The following is a 25,529-nucleotide window of genomic DNA, read 5'->3' as shown; positions in this document are numbered from 1 at the left end:
ACTGTGAACGGCGAGGATGACGGCAATAGACTTTTTAAACATCAGAGAACGGTTCGTCTGGAGTCATTTCACAGCAAGAGTTATTACAGCAATAATATCCAAGAGTGCGTCCTTCAGGGTGATTATGGCTGTGACAGTGATGCAATAGATGTGAGGCACAGAGGCACATTACTGGCTCTTATTGCTGTTTTACAACTCGTTTAAAAAAATGGGGAGAAGACTAATTGTTAGTTCTGCTTTATGGTAATTGTGAACACAGTTAAAACTCATTTTTGAGATTCATTGGTTTCTTTACAGTGTAAAGAAAACTGCAGGAGATTACAGGCAAAAGGAGCCAACACAGCTTCTCTATTAAAAAATGAGCATTTTATTACAATAAAATGCTTATTTACAAGGCAAGAGAGAATTCTTCTGTTGGAAACGGTACAGTACCTCTAAAAAAAAATAAAAATAAAGGGGTGGGGGGTGCGAATAGCATACACAGGCAGCTTGGGAATTACATATTTGCATTACAGTGGTCATATAGCTTATTACAGCACCAGCTGAATCCAAAAAAAAATGTGGAGAACAGAAGCTTTTTACACAGGAATCCTCTGACATCTTAATACAGTTCAAGCAGTGGATGAAATAAAAATCAAAGAGCAACATCTGTTATTCACAGGACAACAATACTCCTCATTTAGAAGGTATAGCAAAGAAGCTAAAGGTCTGGGAGGACACATGACCATCTGAGAAGAAAACAAATCAAAGTGGAAACGTTCCAAGATCTTGATGCGTGTAAAACACATTGCAAACAACAAACAAAGTGTTTTAATTAGAAACTTCCACAAGAGTAAATGAGCGGGTACCTAAACAAATCCTTGTAATACCACTTTGTCACAGTAAAGAGAAGGGCCACTGACATTATGCAGGATCCCTGTCATTCTGATACAAAAATAAATATACAATGAAGGAGGCTTGTGTGTTTTTTCTTCTTTTAAAATAAAAATAAAAACGTAACTGTTGAGAACACAGGCAAGCTCTGACAACCAGGGCTTTTGTCTCAATGTGAATTCACTTTCCAAAGAGCAACATAGATGTAACGACCCTTGTCTGTTTTAATCAAACTAAAAAAAAGTGTTTCCCCTTCATCCCGTGAACTCCACTGTGCCTTTTCTCCTCTCTCGCCTCCGATTTCTCAGAGCCAGGGGTGCCAGGCTGGATCCATGCGACATAGATTGTCGAGGCTGTTTGCTGCAGCCACCAGAGTGTTGACCTTACTCTCGCCTCCCTCGAACTGAGCCAGGTTATGGAGGCGAGTCATGATGGCCGTGACGGCCTTCTGGACCAGCGAGACCAACTGCTGGGAATCCATGTTCTCTGGCTGCCCGGCTGGGGACAGGGGAATGGACGTGTCCTCCTGGGTCTTTTTGTGCCACGCGATGATCTCATCACGAAGGACGGCCTTCAAGATTCCGTCCACCTATGAGAGAAAGGAAATCAGGAGGTCACTTTCAGGAAACAGATTCATTTTTTAAGAAATGTACGAGGCCTAGAATTTAAAACATCAACATCCTGATGATAAAACATTTGATTACTAAGGACTGACCACATCAGGATGCAAACAGACTTTCCCTTTTTATAATGCAATGCAACAAATCATGTAAAACTGAAGTTTTTATACTGCAAACTACAGTCATAGAGTTTATATGAAGCTCTCAAATATATGATTATATGCCAGTCTCCTGGGCAGTGTGTTCAAACAGTCTGTCGTGGAAATGAGAGCAGTGAAACGTGACAAAAACCTCAGTTTATTTAAAGTCCCTGCTAATTTCAAACATACATATAAAACAAAGCTGTTAACTCCAATTTAGGGCATGGCAGTCATCTGCAGGGAAATCTCTGAGATGTTAACAGCTCATTACGGTGACACAGATCTGCAACGCATAACCATCAAAACCAAGACCTGGCAATCATCGCCTGACTACGTACACGCCGTTCCCTACCCTCACCTAAAGTGTTTATTCGGTTTCAGACGGCACTAGACTGTTTAAATAGTTTAAGGCTTCACTATATCTGAGTGGATGACTGTTAAGTGTTTGTGTTTTCCTGTGCTCTGTGGTAATACCTCTCTGCTCTGGCCACAAGCAGCACTGGTCTCTGGCATTTGGTCTTAACTAGTTCACATAGTCAAGTGTTCTGTTTATTTGCATCTTAAGCGCTTCTGTGTCTGGAACATCAGTCAGACTTTAAGTATGAGCTTGACCCATACACAGACACTGCAGGCCTGTCATTACTGCCCTGCTTTACATATATTACACAACCCAATGACTGCTACTGTTTTCACTGCTTTGTTTTTAGTTAAGCCTCAGACCTAAACCCAGAGGAAGTTCACCAAGTTTAAGTGCCAGGCAATATCCGGAGAGCGCTGCAGGAGCTTAAATTTGACAACAAACCGCAACGCTCGAGTCACCGCAAGCAACAGCAATGGCAGCCGACTGACCCCGCTTCTTCTAAAAGCTTCCAAGACTCATGTGAATAAGTTATATAAATTAAACAAATGTAATTCTTCAAATATATCTGAGATTTAAACGTAAACTACACGACAAAAAGTGTAGTTCCTCAAATGACCACTTGAGGTTTGCTGCAGAAGTGAGTAAATCTCCTCAGGCTTGCATTTTAAAACAAACACCTTCAGGGATGAAGTTAACATGTTAGCCTCTGGAGATCATTTTTCCTCTTCATAAGAACTGTTTAAGGCATAAAATTAGGGGCATGGCGGCACTAATAAACAGGGCGAGGTTGTAGCCAGAAGCAATGCGATAGACCTCACCTGTGCTGAATCACTGAACTGGATCTCACAAATATTATTCCAAGCTCTGAGGTACAGACCATCCAAAAAGCAACTGTACTGAACCCGTAGTGTTTATGCGTACTGTACCGTTTTCAGCTCACAATTTAGCATTTTATTTGTTAGTCCAAGTACAGTCACTTCCAGCTCCATGGAAAAAACAACAACAACAAAAAAAAACACCCTAACATGGCATTAAAATCTGGAATCCATAAACCTATGGGTGACATCCAGGCGGCTAGGCTTATTATGCATCCAGTCAACCTGGTTTGGATATGCATCATAAAAGAGTGAAAGTGATTCAAAGGTGTCCCTCCCACCCATCCACTAAAGTAAAACCTCCAATCAGAGGCTGTAATCAATCCATTTATTACTTGTTAAAGTACAGGATTTCAAAGTGCTGTAACGTCATGGTCGTTCACCAGTAAGAGTCAAAACAGAGACTGTTAGAAAGAGTGGATTCATGAGTTTCATGTTGTTGTTGGCAGGCAGCGTAACAGCAGCAGCGGCTGCAGTGACTCCAGACATGCTTGCAAAAGTATGATTATCATATGGATGCATGCCGTGCGCCTGGAGGGGGAAACAATGAGCACTTAAGTTTTGTATGTAAAACTTTATATTCAGCCATTTAATTTCAAGTTCACTGCAAGCTTCTATGTCTATTACCCATTACTTTAAAAAGCCTCTCTGATACACTATGTAGTGTATTTAAAAAGAAAAGAAATTTTAAAAAAAGGAAGCAGACGTGGTACCTTAAAGTTTGGCTGTGCAAAGCATCGAGCCACAGCGATCATCGAGGCGGTGAGTGGGCCAGAGACGCCGATGGTGGTCAGGAACTCGGAGATGTTTGGCGTCAAGCGGAATGGAACGGGGCGATTAGCATCCAGGTCACCCGTGGCGTCATTGATGTCGAAGCGGAAGTAAGAAACGTTGAGCTTTCCTGTGTCCTGAAATCAGAGGAGGAAATAAACATAACTTTTATACAATGGCAAAAAACAAAAAATAATCAGGAAATATAATTTTCTGCAGTGTACTCCACATTCCTTTAACCACATTAGCACCAAGAAAACAACTCCTGGTCTTCAGTAAAGCTGGGAGAGCTACAAAACAAGCTCATGCCAACAAAATGGCTGCCATTATTGATCTTCATGTCCCAGAAACAGTAACATGTCAAACTATCCGCAGCACAGCATCTATAATCCTTAACTCACCTCCACTGCCCCCTGTTCCCCTCCCCCTTTGCTCTCTGCCGACTTAAATATATACGGCCGAGTTTCATCTTTTAAGCCTGCATTTATGTGCGAGAAGGCCGCTACACAAGCGGCCATTCCAGGAAAGATAAGCTCCCTTATATGAAAAAGTGAGTAGCTCTGACAGCTTTATAGCAGAGCATTTCATTCCAGCTCGTGCTCGCTCTCCTCCTCCTCTGTCTGGCCTCTTCCCTCCCTCCCTCTTTCTCCTTAACACACCCCCCTCTCTCACCTACATTTCATTTGCTCCTCCAAGCCCCAGCAGAGGGCCTAGAGGCAGTGGGCTGAGACACCAGCAACTCCCAGAAGGCACAGATAAGCCTGCAGACTGTTGGCTGTGAAGGCAGCGCTCAGAATGCTAAAGCGCCAGACTAGTGGTCAGCGATGGCTTCATTTAGAGGCCAGTGTGAAAGGAATGATGCAACATTAGTGTGCCACGTGAAGTGACTCGGGGCTGCGGGCTTGACGGTGAGAAACCTCAGTGGACAAATTCCACAACAAATGCCAAAGAGTGAAGACACTTAACACTGTAAGGAAATTCAACTAATTCTCAAGACATGATGGGATGCTTTTACTGATCCTTTTTTTCCACAGTGGTGTAAAGTATCATACTGGATGATTTGTGATATTCTGGTGCAAAATGAAGATGAATGTTAAGAAAAGGAGGAGGGTTATTGTTGATATCTGGATACAACCTTTGCCTGCAAACTATAATGATGAAATAATGCCTCAAATGTCATTAAGACTGGCCCATTTTTCCGTTGTTCTGTCGTTTAAATGAAGATGTTAGATAAAAATGCTGCCATTGACGTCCATTTCTATCGTCACTGTATGAGCTCAATAATGGCACACGCCCACTGTGCTGCTCTGCACCATCCAGAAAATAATATAATTTTCTTGAGAAGCCCCTGTTCATTTATTGAGCTGTTGATGTCATGTGTCATTGTGACTGGTGGAGCTGTTCCAGGGTGATGATACAAGTGATCTGACTGACAAATAGCGAATTTATTAAGCACCACGCCCTCCAATTTATATTCAGTGTCAGTGAAGATGCCACACTGCCTGTGGTGTTTGTACTTGTTGTTGATGTGTAGTTAAATTTGGGCTTATAACTGAATTAAGGACCTATAAACATTGTTTAGCAGTATGCTTGGTGCTGATTCCTAATTGAGCTCTATTTGAGTCAACCTTAAGTAAAATACGGTCTTTATTTAGTCAAGATGAGGCACTGCTGCGGGTTGTGATGTCCCGTCCTTGCACACACACTCTCAGTTTGTGTGTGTGTTTGTATGTGCATACACTCTTTGCACCAAAATCCGCCTGTGTCTAATGGGATCTGTGGAGTGGAACAGGCAGAAAGGGGGCTTAATACTAGTGCTTAGCTGCCCGGAGGAACGCCTGTCAGCAAAGGCCGATTAGGATCAGAGGGGAGGGGTGGCCGACTGACACAATCATCTTTAATAATGACTTTGAGAAAGCCGCCTGCAGACCCTGAGCAGCAGACAGACGTGTGGAAGCGCACACAAACATGGCCTCTTCAAATTGAAACGTCTTTGATAGCTGAGCAGTGGGACTGAATATAACGCTCTGTCAAAACATCCTTTGCATTGACAGCGGCTGGCTGACTGATAGGCCTAGCGTGAATGTCATGGGGGAGAATGGTAATTCATACAGCCTGATATGGAGAGGGTAATGGAGATCTATTAATGCATCTAAGAGTGTGTATATCTATTGAATTTGCCCCTGTCAAACTGATTCCACTTTCTCCTTCACAGGAAGTCCAACACATTGTTGTTTGTGCGTGTTTGCGTGCATTTCCCACCTGTGCTATCTGCAGCATCTCAGGGTTGAGTCTGTTGAGGTGGAGCATGAACTCTGCCAGACCAATGAGGGCCAGCTGGATGGTGAACATCTTTCGGAACGTCCAGTAATCAGTGGCGTTGGGGAACGTGTGGAGAGCCCACTCCTTCAGCATGCTGCGGGGAACCATGTTGCCCTGCACCTCTTTGAGAATGTCCCTCAGGACCTGGAAGTATACCAATGAACAAGGATTGGAGGTTAGTTGGGCAGGTTCTTCTTTATTTGATACATCAATTGTCTTTTCCCATCATTATGAATTGCACCAGAGGTTTTAGTGGGTTCTCTTCAATAGCGTTATCTGACTTTGGGAACGTCTCCTGTGTGACCCCATCAGCAAGCTCAGCGATGCCCATGTTAGGAGAGGCTGCCCATGTTAGGAACCCCCTCCCTCATTTAACAGAGTGACATAGTGTGGGATGTCATTCGAAAACCACTTCTCAAATCTCAAGAACTCTGTTGGCAACTGGGCACTAAACTCAACTTTCAAGGTTTTGAGCGCACCACTGGGACACTAGCACTTTGTTTCCAACATTTAGTGCTAGTAATACTGCTAGTGCTAGTGTTAAGTGGCAATGCTTGCATCCTGAAGAGCAAAAGATTTCCCAAAGTGAAGAAGCAACACTTCACTAATCATGGCTGCAGCTAACAACCCAAACGGAGGCTAGCTTGCTCGGCTAACCTGTCATCATTTCCTCCCTTAGCTGAGAGGGAATGGCCAACTTGTGCGGTTCAACTTGTGCACAGCTCAATCAGGATCACAAACCATACTGTTGCAGTTGGTCTGTGGTGATTACTTTATCATTTCTTCAGGTCTTGGCTTAAAACTGTAAAGCCTTCTCAATGTGTATTTGGCAGCTATTTCATAAAGTCACGGTGGTTTTGAGGGGGAGACCATAGGCTAGCATTATGCGATATGGCATTTCATGAATGGTGCATGCCTTAAATTACTCACAGAAACAACTGGCTCCATTGTGAGACCTTCGCGTAATATTAGCTGCCCTCTTCAGTTCCCCATTTGAACCCCTATAACAGGTTGATTAAAAATGCTTTCCTTGAAGACAGCCCTATTGATTACTTTAGCCTCAGCTAAGCGTGTAGGGGGGGATCCATGCTCTCTCAGTGCATCAGACATGAATTCAGTTCTCCCTAGATAACACAAGGGTCAGCATGCAGCCTAACCCCACCTTTATCTTCAACGTTATAGGCATGCTCCCCTATAGATCTGCCTGCGTTTTAGCTGCCGGCAAAAGGTGGCAGCTAAAAGTGCATTAAGCTCAGCAGGTGTAGGAGAGAGTCAGGCTGAACCAAGAGCTAACAATCTAATATTTCTGCAATTAGATGACATAACAGCTTGCAAAATCAATTTGTTCTTTTCACTTTATTTCATCACTTTTTAGAGAAAATCCTCCCCATCCAGGGAAAACTGAAATCTCCACAATTGCAGATTTTCAAATTAACTTGGGGTTTAGAGTTTCTTTTCAGGCTGAGAAATTAGTGTATTTCTTATGCTACATTAATCATTTAATATCAATTATTTAAAAAATACCCACAGAGCTGAAAACAATTTTCCCCTTAGATGATTAAAAGTTAAGTTTAGCTCAAGTGTGATGTGAAATTTCAAATCAGACACTCTGGATGCATGTTAATGCAGAACAGTACCACAACACAGTTACCTGGTGGCTAGCTTGTGTGCCTCTAGCCTGCACAGTGGCCAGGCGATCGTAGTAGCGGGAGATAGGGTTGTCATGTTCGATGCCCTTCTTGGCACAGCGCTGCTTGTAGATTTCTACCAGTGACAGAGATGAAGGATTGTCCTCAACTAGCCGCATCTGAGGCGACACTGCCACCACTCGGGGCACTGAAGAGATGGAAGAAGGGAGAAGGAAAAAAAGGTGGAAAACAGGCAAAGGAGAGCAGAGGAAGGAAGTAAAATAGAAAGAAGCACAAGAGAGAAAAATAAGTGGGAGGCAGTGATGGGAACACAGCCACATGAGTGACGCAGAAACTGTAAATATTTGTCTCCACTTGCTAGATAAACTCTGATTTACCATTGGAAACCTTAAACCTGCAGCTAAAATACTCTGGAGTTTGGGAAAAACAACACTGAAGGCGTGCCTTCAGTCAACGCCAACCAGGGTCAAAGGCTGTGCACAGGTCACAGTAGAAGCAGTCCAAACATTTACATGCAGTGACACCTCAAATCAAATCAATACCAGCCATTCATGTTGGAAGGAACTGGGTTGGTATGGGCTGTTTAATGTTGTGTGCAGATTTCCCCTTAAAGACACCAATGAGCAAATAAATGTGTAAAACAAACATCTGCAGAGAGGCAAACCTCTTATGTAATCTCCTCACATAAAGATACTCTAAGAAATTGGTTAAAACGCAGTATTTTCCAATATTGGCCATGTTGACTGATAATGATATACTGACAAGACATAAGATTAAATGTTTTTATGGCTCTGTTTTCATAGTATTTATATGAAGGTCATTTATTTCAATATTGAAGATGTCTTTGTTTTCCTGGCACTAAGGAGGAAAATAACAACTAACAGGAAAAATTATTGGGATTAGTTACGAGCCAAAATATTATTTTAAACATGGTAAATAAATGGTAAATGGCCTGTATTTATATAGCGCCTTACTGGTCCCTAAGGACCCCAAAGCGCTTTACATATCCAGTCATCCACCCATTCACACACACATTCACACACTAGTGATGGCAAGCTACATTGTAGCCACAGCCACCCTGGGGCACACTGACAGAGGCGAGGCTGCCGGACACTGGCGCCACCGGGCCCTCTGACCAAACATCAGTATGAAGCTACAATTTCACAATCAGCAAATCTCTAAACAAAATGATCCCGATTCCCTTTCTATTCCTAAAATGCGCCCATGCCTCATTTTAGTCATACCAGTAAAGAAGAGGTGCCTCTTGGTGGTCTCCTTTCTCTTCTCAAGACAAGGGTTTAGGAGCCGGAGAAGCTGCAGGACTCTTTCCTCTCGACGTGACTCAGTCAAGCAGGCATCATTCATCACCAGGTAGGGGTAGATCTTTCCATTGTGGCCGCGGATGTAGAGACGGCGTGCTGCGGTATTGTGTTTCTGAACAATTTCCACTCTGGGCATGAATCTGTACAGAGGAACAGAATCAGAGCATTAAACAGTGTGGGAGAGAGGAAGGGTAGGAACATCTGCGATACAAGAATGGCACTGGAGTACATGTGGAAGGCAGAATTTAAAATGAAAGGCTTTAAGATCAGGATAAAATCCCCGGGGGGGGAAGCTCCAGTAAAAGCAGGTCAATCTGACAATCGTTAGCCACTTAAATAGTTTACTAAGTACCAACCATGACTACAGCAAATTCCACATGTGCTTATTAGCCCGGCTGCACTCGTGTAGAATAATGATGTACCTTGCAATCTTGATGTAGTAGTGTGTGGGTTTGGGCATTAGGAATTCGCCTGGAATCTCAACTTCAGCTGTCTGTGCAGAGAAATTGCTGAGGAAGCGACACTTCTCCTCAATGAGGAAGAACTTGGGCAGCTGTTTGGTTTTCGCCTCCAAAATCTTGATCCACTTCTTTAGCTTGGAGATGAGATTGTGAAGCTTCATGGAGCCTGGCACACTGAAGTCAAAGTCTGTAAGGATGGAGAATAGTTATTTCCTTTACCCATTCAAAAAAACCAAAAACCAAAAACAAACAAAAAAACAGAAAAAAACCTTGACTTGTAGTGAAAGCAGCTTTTAAACAACAGGTCCTTTGACAGTTTAATTTGAAGATAACTGTATAAAACCACATGCAACCTTTGAAAGTGGTCAGATATAATCTGCACGTGTGCATGGGGAAAAAGGAGTATGTTACAGTTGTTCCTCCTAAATGAACTACCCTCAAATTCCCCTTCGGCAAGACATTAATCCCCTAAGTGTTCCAGTGGACCTGTTTTACATCACCAGCAGGACAAGACTGTAAAACTGAGCAGTTTCCGTATGTGTGACCTTTAACTACCTATATACAAAAAATTTAAAATCATTTTTAAAAGTTCGCTAAAGCTAGAAACTAGAGACCAATCTGCGATCTCAGGACATTCCTACTCAAAGCAACGTAAAACATAACTAAGAATGAAAAAAGAAAATATATTTCAAAGCTTATAGATCAAATGACATTTCAGTGTGAAGTTTGCAAGGTCTCTTTGAAACCACATATTAAGATTAATTGCAGTAAGATCTGGGTGTTGTTCTAATCCAGTAACTAAAAACACCTTGTTTTTACTCTTATGGCCTACGGCAAGGCAGCGGTAACACAAATTTACATCTGGGAAACGGCCTTTTTAAATATTATGTTGCACTGTTGCCCACTCCACTCCAGCAGTGCCTTGCTTAAGGGAACGTCACAGATAAGTTATTCATGGCAGCACAAGGAGAACTGTTTGCTCTATTGACTTAAAACTCCCTGTCGGAGGCCAGGAGCTGATTAAATTAGTGCTATAAAAATGAGAGTCTTAAAGTATTAAATTCCTGTTTCAAGTCACAACTCATATTGCACATAACATATTGAGATGAGCTGCAGCAATAACAACGGAAGGAGGGGAAGTGAGCCAAGCAGGTTTTCCATTTTAGAGTAAAGCCCCTAGGACAATTCTGAAACACGAACACACACCTAAACACACACACACACACACAGATGTGCACTCGACTACCTCTCCTATTTCAGTACACCCTGTTGTGCCGCCTGTTATAATGAATCCATGAAACTGCAAGGCCTTGCCATTTCAAACCCGTTCAATCTCTCCCAGAGTGAGACCTCCTAATACTTTAAATAAGCCCTTTAAAACAGCCAATGTTCTTTTCGGAGTGGCCCTATTTCGCTATCTGTCCGCCTGCAATTCACCTGCCTTGATAGCAGAGGTAAAATTGAAACAGTCCTGTGAAAATTGCAGCCCGACAACAATTCAGCACCATAAAAGTGTATAATGCTTACAAATAGAAAAGGCGAGGCATGCGCCACTGTTTCAAAGCCATGAGGCAATACAGTAATTTCATTCCATCTTCATCAAATATAAAACATTCCCTCTGTTTAAAACTGGAGAACCGTCACAATTCATTTAAAAAAATAAAATAAATAAAAAAGCTTAGCGTTTAACATGTTATCATACATGAGCTATCTAATACTTTTCCTGATAGAATCAGAGATTAACATCTCACCTTTCATTATAAAATTTAACCGCTTCAATGTGGTAGTCATCTGCATTATGTTTAGGACTCAATGTGTGAACAGAGACTATACGAACAGAGACTATCGATAAAAAATCGACGCATTACTCATTTTGACTAAGATCCAAACCGGAAACATTTAGTGTCATTTGCAGGCCGTCATTAAAAGGCAAACAAGATACAAGTTGTACAAACTGTAGTTACGCCAATTTGAAGAGGGTGGACATATTCCCTCCTTTTCATGTATTTAAATCCTGCTCCTCAGATGTGTGCCGACAATGTAAGTAGAGTCTGTTGCTGAGAAAAAACGTCAGGATTGATCTGTACCGGGTGCAATACTGAAAGTGAGTGGATAAGGGAATTATTTTCAGTCCCCCTGAACTTATATTTGACCCCTGCTTGGTGGGGAATAGGATGCTGAGAAAAAGAGTGCAGTGTGGAAAGTAGCCAGGCTGTTCTCTGACCTGTGTGTAGAAATCAGTGCTGCTATTCTGCCTTACCTGGCTGTGCCAGATGGTCTACACTGCTGAAGCCAGGTTATAGATTGTGGAGCTGGAGGTGGGCCACCTTTCTATACAGAACCATCATTTCTTCATGTACTGTCCTGGCTCTGGCTTGTGCCTGGTTGACTTTTCTGTAGCGAGTAAACTCTGCTTTCTTATGGCAGACTGGTGAGCTAAAGTTTTAAAGGTTTCAGAGGTCACCAACATGCAGTATGTTTACATTTAAGACTTCTCACTAAAGACTATATAAAGTTACACAGGTGCTAAGCCAAACTGTTCCATTTAATTATAACACTTAGATTTAACTCAGCAAGACAAAAGTCTAACCAAGAGGCAAAAATTTCAAAATCCAGGAAATGTGTCTGTTTTTGTTTTAAATATATTAAAAAAACAAAACAAAAAACCTTTTCTAACAAAGGTCTCTGGAAGAGATCCACTGCTAAAACAGTAACTCATGCAAATAGCATTCTTCGTAATTGGATTTGAATGCCTCCCTGCTGCCAAATGTTATATGTGCACACATAAACCCATATTTTCCGGCCCACAAACCCTGTGGAAGCGAGTGAGCCACTAACGTGGTGCAGGGAATGGGAGCTTGGCTGCTCTGCAGTTCCGTAAACCCTGTTTGTTCCACTCTGGAGGGCTTGTGTGGTTTCGGTCTCTGTCGGCCCTGCTCCCGCGTAGCCGTGGGGACAGCTGCCTAGTGACGGTCGGCAGGCACCCTGCGAGGCAGAAGCCCTGGTGACGCCTAGCTGCGTGAGCACAGCTGGCGCCGTAACATCTGGTAAGATTCATCATCAAAGTGCTCATTGTGAGTCTCGCTCTGTCTTGTTTGTGTTGTTCATTCAATCAGTCTGTACGCAGCTCCTGAGCTTTTACCCACCAAAGCCACCACACCTGTCTTCATGGTTTCTCACTGACTTCACATTAGTTTTCTCCTCTGTCTTCTTCCATCATGTATATTAATCTCGGTCATTTTCTATGTTCATGAGGTCTGGTTAACCTGGATTACTACTTCTTATTCTGTTTTAGTAAGAAGACATTTTCCCCCAGCTGCTTTTCATACACTCGCTCTCCTTGTCCTCCGTCTCAGGGCCAAACACATTAGCTGCACTGGCCAGGCTCAGTACTAGTTAAACGGGAATAGCAGATGAGACTAAAGAGCAGGCAGGAGGAGTTGTTTGGAAATGCAACAAATAAAAGGAGGCGCGAGTTTACTGTGGATGCAATTCAGAAAGAAAGCAGAAGAAAACACAAAGGTTTATGTGAACACTGAAACCTGGAGGGGTCTTGCAGATGGTCCATGTTTGAACTGTGGTTCAACTCCCTTATGTAATGCGGGAAAACAGACACGTGGCTTCCAAAAAAACAGGAGAATGATTGTTTTGAGGTAACATCTCAGAGGGGGTCTTGGCTAAAATAAAACAGCACCTGCCTTGCTGCATTCCACAGCTTTCACATGAATCTGAACACGCAGGCCAAAAACTGACCACAGGTTTCATTTACTGCCTTATATGCATACACAGTGCATGACAGGAATTCGTCTTTTTAAATGTGTTAATCCATAACTGGGAAAAGATCAGAGACTTCCTCTTGCTGCAGAGTCTCATTCAAGCCATTAGTGTCCATGTCTAAGCACTTCAGAGAAAACATCAGGAAAGTAGAAAGAATTTTCCAAGGCTCCAGGATATAAAAAAAAATAGGGAATTAAAAGAAATAAACTACATGCTGTCTAGAATTGAACTGTTAATGGACCATCTCAATTATGGCATTCTATTTGACATTAATGTGCCTGACACTGGAGGTCTGCCATCAAGTAAAACAAAATACAGACGAAAAAAAAACAAAAGATAAAAACAAAAAAAGATGCAATTGGACAAATTCAGTAAATTATTTTCATTGCCGCTGTATCTGAGGACTTTAGTGAATCCACACTGACAGTAGTTATTTATGTTAGTAATTCACAACCAAATCTATTCCTCTGTAAGTTTTCTATAATAAGAACAAAAATGCCAACCACTATATATCAGGAAAAATGTTTTATCATTATGCTACAGCAGCAGAAGAGAAAGCAGACTTTTTAATTCACCTACTTGTGCCAATACTGTATGAGCTAGATTTAGTTTTGGCACAGCAGACACCTGGTAAACAATGCTCAACAACAACAACAACACAGCCAGTACAAGTTTCAACAACAAAGCACCTGACTACTTACGAAACATTTACATTTCAGTAAAATGCCTCGTTTAACCAACACAATTTTATGGAAAAATTTTTTACTCAACTTTTTGTGGTCTGTAAAACCTGAACTGAAAACCGGCTTCACCCTCATATAAAACCTCGCAAGAAATAAAGTTGCTCATTACAGGGTATTTCAATAAGTTGACAGAGGGTTTTACAGACTTTTGAAAACCCCCAATGAAACCAGAGAGAGCTTGAAATGTTTTGCAGCTTCCAAAAGAGCAGGAGGAAAACAAGTCTTCTGCTTTACATCATCAAACTTTGACTAGTTGTTGATATCATCACCGCAATGCTGCACAAGCTTAGAATAGAAATGCTGCTGCCTTGTGTATAATCAAAACCGGCGTGGGCGTGTGTACACGCAGTGTAATAAAGGCACAGACAGACACACATGCAAACACCTCTTTCTGACCAGTCACCAGCCCCAATCCCTCCCTAAAATCCAATCATCTAGTTGGAAACTTTAATTACATTGTAGAGAGCCAGTGCTCCAGCTGCTCCGAGCGACAGCGGCAGCCTGCTCTAGCACAGATATGAGCTGCACGAGTGTCTGTGTAGATATAATGTGACCGGTTCAATATACTGTTACAAAAGCCAGCCGTACACCTGACTTATCATTTAAATGAGCATAGACGTACAGTCGCACAAGGGCTGCTTTTGTTTGCTGAAGGGCAGCTGGTGTCTGGTGAGGGGCTTCAGTGAGAAGAGCTAGGAGGTGTTGTTGGTTTCACTACGTGGCCACTTGTCACACCTTGTCATACTCTCACAAAACAGCTCCTCCCGCACACATTTTATGTCTTTTCATATTCACTCAATGGCTCTGACGAAGCTTGAAAACTGAAACTGAATGTAAACATGGAGAAACAACCTCAAACAAAAACTTCTTCAGTGCTTTGCCTATCTGTATAGCTTTATTTGACCGTATTTATAAAAGCCAACCAACCTGTTGTGAACTGTCCCTTCATCTTTTGGAAAACAGGATCCTGGGCTGTGGCCTGGGCCCGGCGGGCCAGTGACTCAGAGGCAGCGCTGGAGAACATGTTGGAAACATTGGAAACGTTCTCTAAGCCGACTCCAAAGGTGCTAACGAGCTTCTTGACAAAGTTGAGTGTGTGGGGTGTGATCTTGGCATCAGACACTGCACCGCTCTTTTCAAAGGCCACTGAGTAACATTTCGCCAGGCCCTGCTGAAGCTGCCTTAAAACCTGTAGAGAGAAGAAGGAAGAAGAGAGAATAAAGAAATACTGTAATGATATGGGAATTATTAGAGACATCCTGTCCTTCTTACAAACTTAGACATAAGTCATTTCCTCAGGAAAAAAAAAAAGATGCAGCAATGTGACCAAATTGAGGGAAAGAAGGAAGGCAATGACTATGTTTCCCCTGCTTGCCCAGTGGAATGATGCATAGAGCCTGCAGCTGCTGCCCAGTGCCCCTGATCATCACAGGTAATCACACAGATACACACACATAGCATCAAACTTCCAACCCTAAATCCCTCGCCCCATCCTACACGCTCACAGCACCCATCCATCACTTGTCTTCTCCCCTCTTACTGCATCACCGTCTGCCAGACTTTCCCTACAGCACAGAATAGCTGCTGTGTGTGGAAGCTGCTTAGCAAGGCTAAAACTATTTAAAAGTGCATCAAGTTCAGTTTGGACAGACGCACCTCATTATGTGATGCACACATGCTTAGCTTTAGAGGTTCACATGACCCTTGTATACAGAAGATGTTCAAACTGTCATACATGAAAATTCTCAATGGCAGCTGTAATATTTTCTCGCCTTCTGATCTTCTGCTGCACATGCTGCAGCAAAATCTGTTCTGCACCTTTTATTACTATTTTTCCTCACCTCTTCATGCCAGTTCTCTCTGAACCACACCATCTGGTCTACAATGCCCTCCAGGGAGGAAAGCAGTGTGGGGTGTAGCTCCCGCTGCATGTGCATTATACGGCTGCAGCGCCACATCGGGGCAGTGGCCCTGATTGGCCCTGGGTCTGAGGCCCCTGAGTGAGGCTGGGCCCCAATTGAACTGGGCTGCTGCTGTCCAGATGAATCTGGGAGAAAAGAGTGGAAAAGAGGAGAAAGCAGTGGAGAATTGATGGATTAGAAGAATGCAGAAAAGCAAAAAAGTGGGGAAAACACAAGATGAGGCCAGTTCAACACTGTCCTGATAAATTATTAATAGATAAATGTGCAGGTAAAGTTACACCGCTAAGCATATTCCAAATATATTTTCTGCGCCTATACGTGCTTTCAAACTTCACATGTTAAAAAAAAACAACAACAAACCAGACAAACAAACAAAAAAACCCCACCTTTTATTGTTCAAAGTGTGCTAAATCAGGCAACACACTACACGCACTTATGTTTACTTACCACTTTTGTAGCGTTCCCTCTGCTCGATCTTGAGAGTCAGGTAAAGGGTGCGGATGGGGAAGTAGACAGCCTGGGGGTACACTCGTCCCACCTAGCAGATAAAAGAGGGTCACAGATTACATTTCAAAGACTCCCCCTAAGGACTGCAAAGGAGAGAGAGGGGTGTAGATAGAGGTAAAGAGGGAAGCGATAGAAAGAGAGACAGTGAGAGAGGGACAGAGAGATACTGTATGACTATATGTGTCAGGGTGAGAGAGTGAAAGAGAGAGATCATACAGATACTGCCAAAGACCTGTGCTCTTACAGAGGGGGTGTTTGAAGCTTTGAGTCGGTGGAGTTAGGGGAGTTAAAAACATGTCATGGCTGAGCTACAAAACTCAATGTGACTGATGATGAAACTGCCTTCAAGACTTCCAAGAAAAGTCACCGACACCACTAGAAGAGTTAATGGTCAAAGTTGGGACATAAGAGGTTATGAGTTTTAAACGCACAGCAAATTTACCTTTAAGTTACTGAAGTGCAAATCCTTTGATAAGTAATACACCAGGTGAATTCAATGGTCGTCTTTTATGTATGATTTATGTATCTGTACTAAGCCACTAAGCCAGCCATTCTACCATCAAAGTATTGTGTTTTTAAAAAACAAACAATCAGTGAACTCAAAGTGTTGATATGTGGAATAAATTCTTCTTGATGTTATATTTTTCTTATATTCTTCCATTTATAATGAAATTACATGATTGGCTGTTTAAAGTAGCTTTACATTATTCATAATTCAAAATAACCCATTATAATCTTCTACTGGGCCTTGGGGCCGTCCTGCAGTTCATCTTCTGTCCGAAACAAGCTGTTTTAATTCCCTTGCCCCTCCCCTTTAAGGCAACTTTCTTTTAAGTGGCTGCCCCTTGTAAACAGAAGCTTTTAACAGCAGGTCAGTGGGACTATAATTTGGTCATCTAACATAACTGAGATGACCATATTATAGGTGCTGGCATCATAATTTGACACTGCCCGTCTTTAATATGAACATCCACCATGTTATCAGGATACATTGGAGAGAGAGAATACGCATGACAGATGACAAATTATTGGGGGGGAAAAAACAAGTCAGTGTTTGTGAAAGCTTACGATGTACCAATGTGACTGAGCTTCAGTTAGCTTTTAAAGTTGGTCACAATGATTTTCTTAAGAAGACATTTCCCTCATTTGGTGTTTTAATAATAGTGGTAGGGAATGCTGTCTAAGAAGTTAAAAACAAACAAACAAACAAACAAAAACACACCAAAGGTGTTAAATAGGGTGTAAGAAAACATTCAGTGACCCCTCATACCCTATGGATGGGTGACCGTACTCCCATCAGCATAGGAATATTTCATCTTAGGATAAAGGCGATCACTCAGAACAGCTCTGTATTGATTTACTTTGACAACAAGACCCAAACCATGCCAGCAAAATACAATAACAAAGCCACCAGGTGCCCTTACTGCAGGGGTAAAGAGTTCAGCCTTTCCTTCAGCCTGTAGTTTGCAAATACAGTTCGCATTAACTTGTGACAGAAGATTCAGGTGAGTCTTCAACTAAAGAATCTTATTTTGTCACAGTTGCCCTTTCTCAGGCAGGAGGTAACACATATATTGTCCACTCACTTGCAGTTAATGCACTGAACCTTTAACTGTACACAGGAATCATCTGACATTGCACAGACTTTGTACTAACAAGCTGGCAGGATGGACACTTGCGCTGTCACGTGCACCTCTGCTGGGTGATGTCTGGAAAAGTTCAGGACTGCGGTGTGAATGTGCAAACAGCATCTGAAAGCTCAGATGGTGATGTGAAAAGTGTTTGTTTCGATTCACACTGTTTAAACCCTAAAAGTCTTGAACATGCAGTAAAACCTCTGACCAAACATCCATCCACACATTTTCCCGTGGCTACAGTCTGAATTCAAGTCACATTTCACCAAATAACACCAGAATGAATGACAACCTGTGCAAATTGCAATGTAAAGGAATCTCTCTTTGGATGAGCACCGTAAACTTGACACTGATATATGACACATACTCCCTGTCACTGCACAAAGTGAGTGCTTCAAGGCAGAACATGAGTTGTGACAAACCTCACTAAATTATTTTACAGTATTAAAAACTGTATGCCAAAGTAAAACAAGCCTAGCCACAGTTTTGCTGAACATTTCAAATACGGCCAAATTGGAGAATTGTTTTAAAAGTGCAGTGTAGCTGCCTGCAGGGCAGAAAAGGATAAATCCAAAAATCCAACAAAACTAAGCTCAATGTGGCTAACGGTGGGCCGAGGATCAGTGGTTACAGAGAGAGGGCTACAGTAGTGAGACAGAAGACGACAGAGAAGACTGAGGATAAATGCATTTTGGAACCTCTACGCTTTCTTTAGCTTGACTCACATTCCTGTGACATCTAGCTGTCTTTAGAAAGATTCTCAGACTGTACAAATCATGATTACATAAAACTGAGTTCAAGTTGAAAACGGATTAGCCTGTGGCTATGTAACACACACTTGTACATCTTCCTTAGGTTACCAAAAGAACTGTTCCAGGTCTCAGCTGGTCTGAAAATCTTCAAGAGACGTGGCTCCCAAAAGGAATATAACTCTACACTGGCCCGAAGGTGGGGAAGAGAGAGAGACAGGAATAACAAGGTAGTGAAAGGCTGTGGCCGCTTTGGGTTGAAGCCTAGACATCTCAGACGTCTCATAAAGTCAAACAAATGATTATTTAATTAGGAAAAACTCTCCACTTCCTCAACTTAATGTGATCCTTGCTCTTAAACAAACACATACATGGGAACTACATATACTATAGATATCTAGCAACATTAGTGTACCCACTAATATTTACTAATTTTATATGTTGTACAAAGAGTAAATATGCTGTTTTCACATTTTTCTTTTTCAGTGTCCCTAAAACAGAGAAAATGACTTGAAATGAAAAGTACAATATGGAGCTGACAAGTGAGATGTCAAGAGCAAGTGGAAGAGGGAGTGCTAAGTGTCAGCTAACAGCTGTATTAAAGATGAAAGAGGAAGGAAGGGAAAGAGGAAGAGGAGGAACCAGAGATCACCGCACTAATGGGAAGATAAGAAATGTCATAATTTGGCACGGCTGAGGTGAGCTAAGGGGAAGAGGGAGCACGCCAGACACGGTGCAGGCAATGAGGGAGGGAGCATGTGTGGGAAGGGGTGCTGAGATTCTCTGCTAACTTCTGATTCATCTTCCCGCCTGCCCCCAGGCGCTCTTCTCCTCACCTTCATCAATATTTCAACATACGTTTTTTTAAACATCCCGCCGCCACAGAGAAACTCTAAATAATTCAGTCAGGCGAGAGGGATAAAGAATGCCATGCATTAAAATGTGGTTTGTTCTTTACACAAAAAAGGCAGAGAAGAAACGGGTGTCAACCTTTTACACTTCAGTCATAATAGCATGAAAAGGCGGACCAAAAGGAAGAAGTGAGTCTCTATGGAAGGAGAATTTGTATAGTCACAGACTGACATCCATTTTATATACGTACAGAAGTGATTCGGGTTAACTGAGAGATTAAAGCTAAGCTTTTTATCAGTCATGTGTCATGGTCTAATATATTTTAAAAAGATTCCCAAAAACCAAAACAGGAAAATGAGGGTTTAAATATTTGGGATTTCCATCAGTTGTTCTAGAACTGAAGAAGCCTCTTGGATGAGAAACATCTTTAAAAAAAGAAAAGAAAAAAAAGAACCTCCACAGACACTAAAACAAATGAAAATAATGCAGCAAGCTTCTACAGTTGGGCCTATATTTAACTCTATAATGCCCCCTGTATCACAATTGATACTCTATCTCATCAACATGATCAATACTTACCATAATTTCAAAATGTTATGGACAAACCCCTTTTTTTTGTCTAAAATTAACATTGTTGTTAACAAGAAGTTGCCAAAAACAAAAATGTATCAAATGCGATAAAAAAAATTTGAATAAATATATAAAAAAATATATATTATACACAACATGATATAGCAAAAACATTTTTGTGGATTTTGTCATAAGGGTTAATAAACATCTCAGCTCCCCAAAAATCTGAATTTTCTGGCTATTTTTTGATGAGTTGGGTCTTACAGGGTTAATGGCTAACTTTCAGAAATGCTATTTCTTAATGGGCTTAACAACCAGCCATCAGTGACATGTTTCCTTTTAATCTGCATACTAAAAAAGTAAGAAAGACTGCTAAAGTAAAGTAATCATCGTTTCTTCACACTCACATACACACGGTGCTTATGATGCTACTACACACGTGCCCAAGGGCTAGAGGGGGCCTGTCAATGTAGGCCAATTTAAATTCTAATAAAATGCTTGGATTTGGGTTTATATATATATTTTTTATTATATTTTCCTTCTAACCACTAAGTATGTTTTTTTTATTCAGCTATCCAATGTGTGACACTTTTTAACTTTATCGAAGTCACTTTAAAACCTCGCCTTTTCACTCTCGTCTTTTTATCCTCCTTTACAGTTTCCCTCACATCCTCCATACAACATTCCAGCTCTGTTGAGAGGATGGCTGTTTGTTATAGCAGACTACTCTTTGAAGATCACCCTCTTCAAATTGTGCAGAAATAATACTCCATTAAGCAAAGCAAATTAGTCCTTGGTTTAATTACTAGCTCTGTTCCTGCAGTGCGGATGCGTTCAATATTAACTTCATAATCATTTCTTGAACAAATAATTTAAAAACCAATTCACCAGGGACTAGTGGAAGCCAATAAATTGTTGTAAAAGGGGACACTAAAAGAATCTGGATGCTTAATTTGGTAAATAGAAAGCAGGAGAGAGACTACTTTGGCGTGAATGCAGTTAATTTATCTTGATTAGAAAGACGTGCACAAGGACTGACGCTTACACACTAAGCCAGATGTGCTGCCCCAAATGCATACAGAGAGCCAAGCAATACTAAGATTGATGGGTGCAGCAAACATCCAGACCCACTGAGAGCTGACCACAAAGATTTTTGACTTAAGCACAAATGGAGTTTTGCAAAAGCCTCACCTGACTTATTAGGTTAAGCAAAGGCTTTCCTTCTGATCCAACCAGGCAGGTCAGAAGCTGTGGTATCCATGCCAACCACTGGATGGGTGGGACTCCAATACAGTACTTGTCAACAGCATCGGCCAGAGTGTTCTTGTCGTCAAAGCTGAGCAGCCACAAGACCTACGGGTGGGAAAAAAAGTGTTAGAAGGTGGGATGAAAGTCAAAGATAGTTGGGGAGAAAGGACAGAAGCAGAAAGAAGAAACAACAAATGTGAAAAAGGTCACATAAAGGTCAATAATAACAGTCACAATTATTCACCTACTGCAAGACACCAAATCGCAAGGTGCAACATTGCTACCACTAACCAGGCGATTGCTGTGCAGAGCAATATACGAGTGCATCTTGGCAATCCTCAGTATGATCAAAGCTGAGCCATGTGGTGGTGATCTCTCCTCCCCTGGTAAGCTTGTGTGTGTGCATTATGATGAAGACATTATCCCCCCACCCCCCTTCCTGTTTCTGAGTACACAGATTGTGCATAATTACTGATAATGACTGGTCATCTCGCTTCATCCATCAGAAGTAAGCGCTGCCAACCCAATTTGGCAGTACAATACTTATGGGTGGGGTCACCAGAAAAAAACAAAACAAAACAAAAAAAACCCCATTTAATATGAAGGTGAAGCTGGCATTAAATTATTTAAACAGAAATCGATAGTAACAGCCAATCTACACACACACCAAGGTGGCTCTGTGCTGTGGTAACTTTTCGAGAGGCTACACTGAATGAGTTAGTGTCCATTTAAGAAGGTAGGATGGTTGTTAGCAAGAGGTTCCATCTCTTTACCTCCTAGGCACTGCCTGCAGAGTTGCTGTATGGGGGAAATCGGTCAGACTGTTAGAGAAAGGTCAATTCATGTAGAGGGTCATGAGATTGGAGTGTCAGGGGATGCCATTAGTCTGTTGACCCCAAGTGCCAGAGGATGGCCTTCACTCCACCATCGATCTACTGTGGGAACCCATCCCCGCTGCCTACCCTGCTGCTAGACTGTAATCGATCAAATTACTACTCTACTTTTAACCATGGCTAAGCCTGAGAGGTGGAAAAAAGAATGGCTTTCTTCTCATTGGCAGCAATAATGTATGGGGTAGATGAGGTCAGGAAACTAGAGAATGAAAAGTGACTCCCTGTTGTAAAAAAAAAAAAATCATGGCTTTAGGCAGGAAGGTTGCTGGTTTCATTATCAAGCAAACAAAACATTGACAACTGAAATCAAGAGATAAACAAGCAACCACAGAAATGTTGCCATTATCAGCATTTTGCAAGGAGTTTTACCAACCATGATGATCATACAAATCCCTCCCCTGCATCCCACTTCTCTTATCACCTTTGCGAGGTACTTGCGGGACTTGCTCTCATTTTGGTGGCGGCAAGCATGGAGGTAACAGGTGATGGCAGAGACTCCCAAGTGGAGCTGACGATCTTTAACGAAAATGTTCTCTAGGTAGTCGCCCCACATGGCCCAGGCTTTCACCAGAACGTCATGCATCTGTACTGCTGCTGAAAAAGCCTTATTTGCCTCCTCTGACCTAGAACAAGAAAGAAGGGAAAGGAAAAGTGTTAGAGGGTGAAGGGTATATTACGGTTAATGAGTGTCAAGGGCAAGTGAGAAAAGGGAGGTAGCTGGGGGAAAGGAAATAAAATTGAGTGAAAGGTGAATCAGAAGGGAAAAAAGAAAAGGAAATAGGTAGAGATGCTGAAGAGAGCAGCATGTAAGAGGAGAAACGGTGGGAGGCGATCGAACAAGAGAAAAGGAAAAAGATGGAGTGTGCGAGAAATGTTGATCACATCTTGAATTATTAACTAAACATCAATAAACCACAGATTTTCAGCTGCTGTAATCTTCAGCGCTTTTTCTCACGGTACTGTAGAATAAAAATTCAACCCAGTATGAATTAACAGTTTTGTTTTACTATGTGGCTGCAGTATCCACAAGCACACAATCGTAATATTCATCCACACTCCGCTTTCATATAAACCAGACACTGAACCAAGGTTTTACGCTCCCACATCGCTGCTACATTTAAGTTATTTTTGCTGTCACTGAAGTTGTGAAGCAAACAATTAGTTTGATTTATTTAATTTGGTATTATTTGGTGTTTACTCTGTATTCAAAATCACGAAGCATTCAAATTTGGTTTATATTGACTTGAATTTCCCGGTGGCTCCTTAAGCAAAATAGGGCGCTAAGAGAGGTTTAAATGCAGACGCCAGCCAAATGGACAGAACCATCTGCTGTATTCACATGAGAAAGAATTGGTCTCTTCATTTTAAAAATAAGATAGTTTGGTGGAGTTGTTTGTCATTTGACTTGGTCAGTTTATTGGGTATGGTTCAGTATAGTTCTGTTTAGGTGACCTCTTTTGCTTATGGGGCCACTTATTTCTTAAAATAGCTCATTTTCTTGATGACGGACTCTTGATATCATCTTTGGGGCTTTTTTTTGTGGGTATAATAAAATCCACATTTTATCTGTGTCTGCACTTATATTGACTATTTGGTCTCATGGTATTATGTAATATATTTTAAACCTAACTGTACAGATATAACTTCATATCTATCCATCCATCACTCCATCTTAATAAATTCCTGACAACTTCTATTGTGGTATTGCGGTCTAGCAATCACACACTTAAGATTCAATACACAAACTATTAAATAGCAGGCTATGAAACAGACAAGTAGACTCTGGCAACCGACCCAAGTTTTGACTGCAACATTTATGCTGACAGGGAAATATATTCTGAATCATCAGCTATTTTCACCATGCCAAGAAGCTTCTAACCGTTGGCACGCAGTCTGAATAATTTTTACACACCTTTCAGCCTCTGATTAATAAATAAGATGCAAGCGGCACCCCGAGACGCACTACCCTGCAGTCAAAACAAGGAGACAGGCCTGTCAATGAAAAAGTCTTACTGAGCTGAAGTTGGTGAATGGACCTCCATTTTAGGAGTGCTTCCAAAACAGCTCTGCCACTTACTTGCAGTGAAATGTCTCCCAAGCCAATCAATTAAAATGTGTTATTATAAAAGGCATTTGGCATGTGATTAAAAAACGGGAGCTTGATTGCTATGGGAGTCAGAGCCGAAGACCCTCCAGTAATACTTAATGGGGTTTCCTCAGTCGCTTTGCGAGTGTTAAAGTACATTAACGCTTTCTGCTAGCCGGCTCAACAGGAGCACAGTCACCCAACAGACTGTCAAATATTTGACACCCGTTTAATTGACTGATCCCAAAATCCTTAGCACATGTGGTTGCACGTGCACACGCACACACACACAAGAATCTCTGAACCCCTCACCCCCACTCAGCTGTTAATTCTCCCCTGGTGCAGGGGAAACTTAATGATTGCAATAAACCCTGCTGAGGTGGAGGCAAGTTTTGCTGATCCCAGAGATTCCTGTAAATTGCCTAGAGTTAATTATTGAGCTGCATATACATTTAATAAGCCTTCCTCAATTTGTCTTTCACCCCTCAGGACGCCATGTCATGACAAAATGACGGGCAAAAAAAAAAAAGAAAGAAAGAAAAAAAAAAAGCTGGTGCTGAAGAGGAAGGAATGTTAAAGAGTGTGGCTGTGGGTGTGCAAGGCCCAGCTACACATGGAGAGCAGTTGTACACTCTACAGGCAAACCCTGCAGCGAGAAACAAATTACTGACACCTGATGACAAAGATCTCATCTAAGCCATGTCACATGGGTTACCTGCTAACAGAGCTTTAGAGGTGGATTACTCTGAGGCAAGAATTGCCAAGTAAACATAACTGCTATGTACTGGCAGGATGAAACACCCACACAGTGTCAAGGGACCACTGACACAGTTTCAGGGCAATGTGATGATGAATAAAGGGAAGGCAGCGCCAGGAATATAAACTTGGATGTTGACAAAAAAAGCACAATGCATGAAAGGCCATCAAAGACTAAACATCTGGTTAACGTACTTGTTGATTTGAGCCAAGAACATCCCCTTTAGAGCGTAGAACTCGGCCGTCATCTCCTTGGTGAAGTACTTCAGGTTGGTTGACTCTATCACTTCTAAACCCTGACAGACAGACACCAGAACAACAAAAGTTTAACTTCAAACAAAACTGCAGCAGGTAAATTTTCATCCACGTTAGGCAGAAGATTTCTCAAGAAGTACTGC

General features: G+C 41.8%; 1 protein-coding gene across 2 annotated transcripts in view; it reads right to left on the bottom strand.

The window, feature by feature from the left end:
- Positions 1–350: 350 nt before the first annotated feature.
- Positions 351–25,529, bottom strand: part of trrap (transformation/transcription domain-associated protein) — an 82,518-nt gene continuing 57,339 nt past the window's right edge. For both annotated transcript variants that reach the window (XM_063481502.1, XM_063481503.1), the window contains 12 exons: positions 25,327–25,427; positions 22,711–22,912; positions 21,340–21,501; positions 16,284–16,374; positions 15,756–15,961; positions 14,842–15,103; positions 9,356–9,581; positions 8,856–9,073; positions 7,614–7,798; positions 5,903–6,106; positions 3,583–3,777; positions 351–1,462 (listed from right to left, as the gene is read on the bottom strand). In XM_063481502.1, coding sequence (XP_063337572.1) covers positions 1,178–1,462; positions 3,583–3,777; positions 5,903–6,106; positions 7,614–7,798; positions 8,856–9,073; positions 9,356–9,581; positions 14,842–15,103; positions 15,756–15,961; positions 16,284–16,374; positions 21,340–21,501; positions 22,711–22,912; positions 25,327–25,427 — 2,337 coding nt within the window. In that variant the 3' untranslated portion in view covers positions 351–1,177. The remainder of the gene's footprint in view (positions 1,463–3,582; positions 3,778–5,902; positions 6,107–7,613; positions 7,799–8,855; positions 9,074–9,355; positions 9,582–14,841; positions 15,104–15,755; positions 15,962–16,283; positions 16,375–21,339; positions 21,502–22,710; positions 22,913–25,326; positions 25,428–25,529) is intronic.

The sequence above is a fragment of the Pelmatolapia mariae genome, linkage group LG8, assembly GCF_036321145.2.
Source record: "Pelmatolapia mariae isolate MD_Pm_ZW linkage group LG8, Pm_UMD_F_2, whole genome shotgun sequence".
Classification (NCBI taxonomy): Eukaryota; Metazoa; Chordata; class Actinopteri; order Cichliformes; family Cichlidae; genus Pelmatolapia; species Pelmatolapia mariae.
Note: the sequence above shows the minus strand (reverse complement) of the source record. Positions and strands in the feature narration are given on the sequence as shown.